General features: G+C 44.3%; 1 protein-coding gene across 1 annotated transcript in view; it reads right to left on the bottom strand.

The window, feature by feature from the left end:
* Positions 1-8,210, bottom strand: part of Intu (inturned planar cell polarity protein) — a 59,895-nt gene extending 51,685 nt beyond the window's left edge. Inside the window, exon 1 of the mRNA XM_021196521.2 lies at positions 7,995-8,210. Coding sequence (XP_021052180.1) covers positions 7,995-8,140 — 146 coding nt within the window. The 5' untranslated portion in view covers positions 8,141-8,210. The remainder of the gene's footprint in view (positions 1-7,994) is intronic.
* Between the last annotated feature and the right edge of the window lie 1,282 nt (positions 8,211-9,492).

The raw sequence follows: 9,492 nt of genomic DNA, 5'->3' as shown, positions 1-9,492 counted from the left end.
CACACACACACACACACACACACACACACACACCAGAGATAAAGAAAATGCCACACATCTGGGGAAGTAAAAACCTGAAAGTTCTAGAAGGGCCAGCTTTACAGAAAAGGCAGGAGCTGCTAGGGCGAGACCCTAATCAGCAGCTGCCAGCAGACACTTGGCCATGTGGAACTGCCCACAAGCTGTCTGGAGGGCGGGAGCTAAGGCTTCCAAGCTTCACCAGTGCTGGGGCTGGTGACACACTTCTGAGTTGTCCCTGCCCCTTGTAGTTAACCCCTTCCTAACTCCTGTTAGTGACCTCACTGATTCACCAAGTCACACGCTGCTGTCCAGTCTACCATGGGTTCCCCTTCTAGGGTGAGTAGGGATGTAAGTGTGCGCCTTCCCAGAAAAATGCCTCACATGACAACATGGTAGCATAGGTGTAGCTCAAAGGGTGGGCTCCAGGCTCAGTGAAAGGTGCTGATTCACAAAATGAGGTAGAGTACAATAAAGGCCAATCCCGTTACTAACCTCTAGACTCCCATGTGCACACTTACATTCACAAGCATGACATCCCCCAACCCCCCCTGCCCCACTCTCATACCACAAATCCATCCTGTGTGTAGTTATAGCTCACTTTGGATATCTCAGAACTCACGTTAGCCATTGAAAGTGTGATCACATGCATAGTAGCCAGCTGTGTGGAAAACATCCTGTTGCACAGTGGGTACTTAGGGCGGCTTCAGGCTACACCGAGCCTAAGCATCACGTGCTTTGTGCAGATAACAATTTTCAGAAAAGCAGCCGTCACCTTTCCATAAACTGCAACCATGGCTGAACCAAACCGGCTGTAATCATAGCTTATAATGAGCCTGGCTGTAACCTATAATTTCTGTACAACTCATTAGCAGTAACAGTAAGAAAAGTAGAGCCAACACTTTACATAACTCATCCTGTGGCTGGAGAAGAGGGCAGATGGGAAGCTGGCTATTCAAAACCCCACATTATTGCCATTAGAACGATTGAAGAAGCACTAAAGAGCAACAGCACCCATCCTGGGCAATAATTGATCACACTCTGTCCTATTTGGAGCTACAGTCTGCCTTCTATAAAGTGCCACTTGTCTCCTCGTGAAGCCACTGTGTGGGGAGAGCCTTCAGATGACCACTTGAAGGGAAAATGTGTACTCCTGTGGTTCACAACCTTCCTAATACCAGATCTTTTAATGCAGTTCCTCACATGGTGAGCCCACACCTCAACCATAAAACTATTTTCATTGTTACTTCATGACTGTAATTTTGCTACTGTTATGAATTTAATGTAATTATCTGTAGGTTTCAATGCTTTGAAACCCCCCTGTGAAGGGGTCATGAGCCACAGGTTGAGAATAGCCATGAATCTGTGTTCTAATTGTTCAATCAAACAGAAAAGTTTTCTCTGCTTTCTTAAGTGTTTATTACCAACTCTGGTTCTTTTACTCCAACTTTTGTCAAATACTGATTTCTAAATACCATAAAAATGACCCTATTATTGCCCTGGTCTATACAGCTGCTTAGTAATACAAAATTTGCAAATGAATGAGTCTTTAAAAAAAAAAAGGCACGTGTCTCAGAACACCATAACTAACACTTCACTGGTCTAGCTGGTTCCCCAAATGTGGCATCCTTTAAGATGCCCAGTATCACCGACCACAGGCCACCAGCCACATACACTGGCCACTTCAATCTCACCTTCTATCCTCACACAAGTCAGTGTTCAACCACTCTGAAGCTCTAATCTTGAGATTCCAAATAACTGTGTGCCTACTGTAAGCCTTTAGGTGACAAGTGATCAATAGTCCTCACTGGCACACTGCGGACAGTAGGGTCCTCACTGGCACACTGCAGACAGTAGGGTCCTCACTGGCACACTGCGGACAGTAGGGTCCTCACTGGTACACTGCGGACAGTATGATCTTTACTGGCACACCGTGGACAATAGGATCGTCACTGGCACACCGTGGACAGTAGGATTGTCACTGGCACTGTGGACAGTAGGATCAGGTTTCACTGTGATTTGCTTATGAAGTGTTCCCAAAACACTGATGTGCTAATGTTTGTTGCCAGGCAGTGAGCTAGAGAGAGGAGAGAGACCTTGAGGGTACCATCCGCTGATGGATTCAGATGGCTGGGCTTTGAGGAGGAAGGGGTCACTAGGAGCATGCTCTCAAACTATGTTCTGTCCCCTCCTGTTACAACTGCCACGAGGCGAGTAGCTTCCCCCACAGCCCAGACACAGGGCCATGAAACAAGGTCTTTGAAATCTGGAGCTGAAATAAACCCTTTCTCACTTAACTAACCTGTCACAGTGCTGAAAAGCGACTGGTTCCTAATAACAGAGATTCATATCAACTTCAACAATCATGGCTTGTCTGTGTTTACATCTTATCCTTGCAGTTTGCCATGTTCCTCATATTAGATTCAAGAACACTTTCTCATTCGCTAAACATATGGCTGGTTCATCTGAATTGTTAAAATTTGAGTATGAATTCACCTTTTGGTTATGCTTTAAAGATTCATGTGGCAAATACACAAGACCAGCCACTGCGGTAAATGAAAGCACATCTCTGTGACATCAAGATGGCCCATCAGATTAAAGTGCTTGCTGCCAAGCCAGACAACGCGAGTTCAATCCCTGGCACCCACAATGTGGAAGGAGAGAGCAGACTACAAAGTTGTTCTTCGTTCTCCATGCATGCTACATGGCACATATGCAGTTGTATACACACACTTGCAAATGCATACAGTACTGACAAACAAAACAAAATCAAAGTTTAAAAAGAATGCCTTTGCTTTGTGAGGAAGGGAAGCTGAGAAGGAACCCAGGAGAACGCACGTGGTAGGTAAAAGACAGAGGCATAAAGGATAAATGGCAGGAGAGTGTTAGGGAGCAAAAGAAAAGCAGGACTTCATAATTGGCCTTCACAGAACAGGGTACAGGGTAGACATCGCCTTAACCCAGAGATGGATGCTAGGAGACCAGGCATGGGCTGAGAAACTGTCGAGAACCACAGGAGATTAAGACAAACTGATGACGGGTGGCAACATGATACACCGGGTGGAATCCTGGAACCAAAACAGAACAGTAATAGAGGGGCGGTAGCCTCCAAACCAACTCTGGAGTCATCTCAGACCAGCCTTAACTTCTTCCTGGCGAGCGAGTAAGAGAGACAGTGAGTGACGCCAGAGAGCAGGCTTTACCGGAGTACAAGAAACACCTTTGCAACCTTCTGCAAGTCAAAACTTAACTCAAATTTAAAAAACAAAAATCTTTTAGAAAAGGAATGAAGTCTAGCTGCTTCAATTCATATTTTTGTGGCACATGGATCTCAAGAGTCAGCAGTAGTGTACTTTTAACACCTCTGGAACCTCCATGGTACAAGCCAGGAAGTTCTCACTGAGTAATTTTTTCTGTGAAAGTCACCGTTGTTTATTTTACTTTTTTTTCTATCAGAAACAACCTTTGGTTTACAAGCTCCTTGCTGAAGGGGCTTTGATTGGTTTCCAAGACCCTCAGTGATAATGTATACAGGAGCAGCATCCTGCCCAGAGGAAGACTTGTCAATGTGAAAATCAGCACATTTACTTACAGTTGTACCATAACATGTCAAAGGAAAAGGACTTAAGATAATGTTAGTAGCTCTAAACTCTTAATTAATTCCAAAATCCTTAGGTTTATAGAAAACCTTTTATTTTCCCTTTCTGAAAGTTCTAGGCCTCTCTTAGGTCTTCCTTGGCATTAATGCCAGAATTATTATTTTTTTTTGTATCATTTGAAACAGTACAGCAATTTTCTTAACCACTGCAAGAAAAGCCACACAGTAGCCTGACCATCACATTTCCTCATTTAAGGAAAACAGACATTTGCACTACCCCAAATAATTAGATCCTCCTCCTCTCGAAAAAAGTACCACGAATTTTACCAAACTGTCACCATGTAGTTACGTGACACTAACAGGTATAACAGCAGGACAATGTTAGGCACAAAAAAAACCCTACACACAGTAGAAAACAAAAAGTGACAGGGTGGTATGGGGTGATGGATGGCTAATGGGTGATGGATGGCTAATGGATGATGGGTGGCTAATGGATGATGGATGGCTAATGGGTGATAGCTAATCTCAGCTGTCAGCTTGATGCGGGTTAATCCTAGATTCAGCCTGTTGTGATAAAACACCCTGACAAAAAAGCAACTTAAGGGAGAAAGGTCACAGTTCCATAGGGACAGCGTCCATCAGACTGGGATGACATGGCAACAGGAAGGAAGGCATGGAGGCAGGAGCAGGGAGCTGGTTGATCACACTTCGTTTGCACACAGGAAGCAGACAGAGAACAGCAAACAGGGTCAGGCCATAAGCTCTCAGGATCCCACCTACAATGAGGTACTTCCTCCAGCAAGGCTATGTCTCCTAAAGATTCTGTAACCGCCCCAGGCAGCATCACCAGTGGGGGACCAAGTGTTCAAAGACAGGAGCCTATAGGGGACATTTCATATTCAAAACACAACAGGAGCTAGAGTCACCTAGAAAGACAGAGAGAAGGAGAGGGAGAGGGAGAGGGAGAGGGAGAGGGAGAGGGAGAACTACCATAGTAACAAAATTTAAAAAAGAAGATAAAACAGAGACTAAACACTGCACTTTTTCAAAACTCTGGAAAATATGAAGTCACCTGCAGTGGCAGAAAGCGAGTGTCCCAGGAAGAGAGGGAACACATGGTCTCAGATGCATGGAGAGACATCTAGGCAAGATGTAATGTGCCCTGCTGTTGGCTGGAAGTGCAGGTTTGCACAAATGCCTCAGTAAAGTGACTTGAAAACCTCGGGCATGCAAGGGAAGCATTTGCTTTCTTCTCTAGCCAATCTTATTTTAGGTAGAAGTTTCTCAGGTAGAATCTATTTCACAGGCACCCCTATTCTCGCCCCTCAGCCCTAGTTATAACAATGACAAACAAACAAAACAAAAACAAAACACTTTTAAAAATTAAAGATTGATGTCATAAAATTGTCAGCTCTGGCCATCATGAACTACAACAGTGATTACGCTGTTGCTTCAATGACCTGGGAACTGCACAGCAAAGCAGAGAAGCCTGGCCTCACTGCTAAGGACAGGCCGCTTATTATCTTAGTCCTGAAGCCATCAGTGGATCCTTAAGCCAATCCTCTCCCCAGTTTGGTCTCTGAAGCCCCCTGAGGTCATGTCCACGTACCAGGTTTAGACACAATGGCATCTTCTATCTAAAACCCCCCTCGACCATAACAAAGCCTAAAATAAATCTACTAAAAGAACAACATTTCTCTGGGGCCGAGAAATGCCTCGGCAAGTGAGAGTATGACCTAAGCAAGATGCCCTGAATCCACATGGTAGGGAGGAGAGAATCAACTCTTCCAAGTTGTCTTCTAACCTCCATACTTGCGTTACGGCAACTGTGAACAAGCACACACACACACACACACACACACACACACACATGTGCACACATACACACATACATGTAAACACACACAGGCACACACAAATACAGACACTTACACACACAGTCATACCTAGGCTCACATTAAATAGTTTTAAAACCCTACCAGAATATTATCCTAAGGCAGTTTCATCTCATAAATAATAAACTTACTAACATGATCATATGCAGGTCAAACTGAATTTCAATTGCAAACATGCATGAAATAATAGCTTGCAAAAAGAAGAGTCCATCAGTAACAGGAATCTTAAAAGTCCAAGATATGGAATATGCCTCGTTCTCTGTGCTTCATGGAGTCCACAGGGGTAACAGGCAAGTCTTTTGTTTTATTTTGTTTTGTTTTTTCAAGACAGGGTTTCTCTGTATAACCTTGGCTGTCCTGGAACTAACTTTGTAGACCAGGCTGGCCTCGAACTCAGAAATCTGCCTGCCTCTGCCTCCCAAGGGCTGGGATTAAAGGCGTGCGCCACCACCGCCCGGTAACAGGCAAGTCTTATCTCTCTGATTTGAAAGGTTCAGATTCATGGCCCTAAGCCTTCCATCAGAGTGGTTCTTCCCAAAGCAGGATGGTCCAGCTTGAACTATACTGTAGCTTATGGCAGTAAATACCTAATATAATAAACAATTTGAACAAAATCAAGGCAGGTCAGCAATTCCCCCTTCATGTTACACATACCAATAAGGGACAGAAAAAAAAATCTGAATTTTGGTAGGAAACAACCAACCAAACACTTTGCAATAGGGTGTATTATCAGGACAAGGACATTGGAATATTTGGAGTGACTAGTAAATGACTGATAAAGTCATAGACACATGTATTGTAGGCCATAAAATACAGGTTTTCCTACAAGGTTCTTAAGAAAATCCCACCGGATGCTGGATGCCCTATCAGGAGTTAGGTCAGTGTTTCTGTGCCCATGGTAACAGTACAAATAATTTCTAGGATAAAAGTGTGTGACTAAGATGTGGAGACATCAAGTATTTGAACCTCAGTCTAAGGCTTCCATAGTACAATAAGGTTCTGTAGTATCCATTTCCTTCCAGGAAACTCATGAAATGACCATGTCCTGGTTAGGATTAACTGCCAACTTGATACAACCTAGAATCATCTAGGAAGAAATCTCAACTAAGGGAGTGCCCAAAATCAGATGGATCTGTGGGCATGGAAGGGATTGTCTTGATTGATAACTGATGTAGGTCCGGAGCCACAGTGGCCCTAAAACTAGGTAAGAAAGCATGCTGGACATAAGCTTGCCTGCCCACCTGCCAGCCAGCAGCATATTCCATGCTTTCTGCCTTGCAGCTTTGGCTGTGAAGTGAGAGTTCTCAGATTGGAAGAACTGCTATGTAGAATGGCAACACAGGCCTGCTTCAAGGTCCTGCCTTGAAATCCTTCACTCATAATGGACCCTGATCGAGGGTCTAAGTTGCCCTTGGTCAGATTTCTTATCACAGTAACAAACCACAAAATTTTAAATTATTTTTCTTAAGATGACAACAACAGCTTACAAAGTTGATATTCTTACATCTGTTCAAAGTTTTAAGAATACGATCTCCCGGCAGTAAGCTTCTACAGTGGATTTAAGCAGGTTTCCCCTACTTTTAGTGACAAAAAGAATGTGTTACATACTGTTGATTGAAGATGGTCAGTTATTCGTAACTGCTAGTTCTAACTACACATAAAATGTTCTCCTAAGACTATGGACAGTCTTTGGGCACACTGTGGCCTGAACCCTTTCACGGTAAGTGACCAGTAGTTATTCCAAGAACTCCTTAATCCATAGCAACAGGGATAGGTTCCTTAAGAATTGAAATACTGTGACTCAAAATAACTCACTTACGGGATTACCAAGAATTCTGGTTTGAAATAAAAAAAAAAAATAAACAAAACAAAACAAAACAACCCCTGGGGTTGAACAGAAAAATACAGCATGACTATACTGAAGCAAGAGAGGATGTCTTGACAGTGAGGCTCCTCTTTGTGCTATCACTTCCACGAGAGAAAAAAAAAAAATCTCCCCAATATAAAATAGTTGCTTCACAAAGTGTGTGTATGGTATCTCTCCCTAGTAAATACTCAGGAGTCTGAGGGTGCAGAGGAACTTCATGGGTTCATGAGTTTGCTGTTCTTGGAGAAGACTGGAGTTCAGTTCCAAGCACCAACATGGAGGCTCACAATCAGAGAAAACACTAGTTCCGGGGATCCCAATGCCCTCTGCTGGCCTCTGTGGGCACCTGCACTTATGTGCAGATACCCACACAGACACACAGGTATATATAACAAAAAGATAGTAAAAATAAAATGTAAAGAACGCTCTGGAGTCCAAGACACAAGTGAGGTGAGAAGGCAGTGCTACAGAGCCCAACAAGGATCCTTCACAGGCACAGAACCCACGGGGAGGCAGGGACCTCCCCGCGTATCCGGGAACCGCAGCAAGCCGCCAGCATCCCGCTCCCTGTGTGTGCGAGCAAGGACAGGGGACCCGCAGTCTCCCGGAGCCTTACGTGTCGCTGCTGGCTGAGGAGTAGGAACCCAAGCTGCTGGCCCCGGCGTCGGAGTCGCCTTCCTCCTCTTCCTCTTCCTGTGAGGACAGATCTCCAGGGAGCTCGGGCGGGCGCCCACGCGAGTCTCCCCTCGCAGGGTCCGCCATCCTCAGGGTCGCGAGAGCTCGGGGCAGAAGCTCAGACGCCAGAGCCCGCCGGCCGCGCCTCCAGCAGCGCCGCCATTTTGCCAGGCCGGGCCACGTGATCCCGATACTCAGTTGCGATTGGCTGAGGCGCCGGTTGCCCGGGAGACGGGGAAGCTTCCCGGTACAGACGCGGAGCATTTTTTTTTTTTGGAGGCTGTGCAAACTTCTTCGCTGTTTGGCATTTCCCCCACGCTCTTCCACGCGAAGAGCCAGGCAGAGATTCGTTTTTCCCTTTCCCTTTTTTTCTTTCCATATTGACAGTTTGTACACTGTCTTGTTTTCTTTTTTCTATTATGTTTTAAAATTATGATCCGAAAGGATAGTTTCCATTTGGCTAGTTTTGGGATGATTTTGTTTATTTTGACAAACAGTACCTTAGAGGTAAAGACTCTCTTCATTCATGCACATCTAGGTGCTAATGCAAATCCCTCTACTCTTTATTTATTTGTGATTTGTGAATAGTTACACCAAGTATGTTTAAGGTACATAATCGCTATCTTTGAGTCATCCATTGCTTTATTCTGTCTCTATTTGTAGCCATTTAAATATTTGCATGCAACGAAATAAATAGTTTTCTGTATTTAAATAAATAACGGGGCTTAGTGAATTAAGAATGTTGCTAGCAGGCAACAAAGTCAACCAAGAAATGAACTTTAAGCATTACAGCATGCTACAGTTTCTCCTCAGGAGTCACTACTCCAGGTCCCCTGTCCTGTGGTTTCATTTCCCAAGATCAGCCAAGGTGTGAAAACACTAGGTGATAAGTTCCAGAATTGAACATGTTCTAGATTGTGCATCACTCTGGGTTATGTGGGGAAATCTCAGTCTTGCTCCATCCCACTTGATAATAAACTTTCTATTGTTCGGTGTATACACATTGTATATGCAACGCCCCTGTTAGTCACTTATAGTAGCTGACTGGTTAGAAGACAAGCCACCAAAGTATCAGTACCACAGTGACTGTATTTAAGTAGGGTTATCAACAGTAGGTTACAATGTCTAAATTATCCACAGAATATCACTCTGTGTCTAGGAAAAAAAAAACTCACCAAAGAAGATGCCTGTGACCTCAAAAGGCATGGAGACGTCTTCCCAGAAGCAAGCAGTGGACATCGACAGCATCAACCTAATCCAGTGAACATCAGCAGAGTCTATGAAAGCCAGCGAATCTAATCCAGAATTTTTGAAGCTCAGACCCTACATGTTGAGGATCACTCCCCAAGACTGCTACCTCTTTACTGCCCTGCGCTTTAAGATGGCAGTCACGAGACCTGGCTTGTTTTACTTGTCCACTGCCTGCAAATTGAGGTTTC

Source organism: Mus pahari, chromosome 4 (assembly GCF_900095145.1).
Source record: "Mus pahari chromosome 4, PAHARI_EIJ_v1.1, whole genome shotgun sequence".
NCBI classification, from domain to species: domain Eukaryota; kingdom Metazoa; phylum Chordata; class Mammalia; order Rodentia; family Muridae; genus Mus; species Mus pahari.
This window is presented reverse-complemented; position numbering and strand designations above follow the sequence as displayed.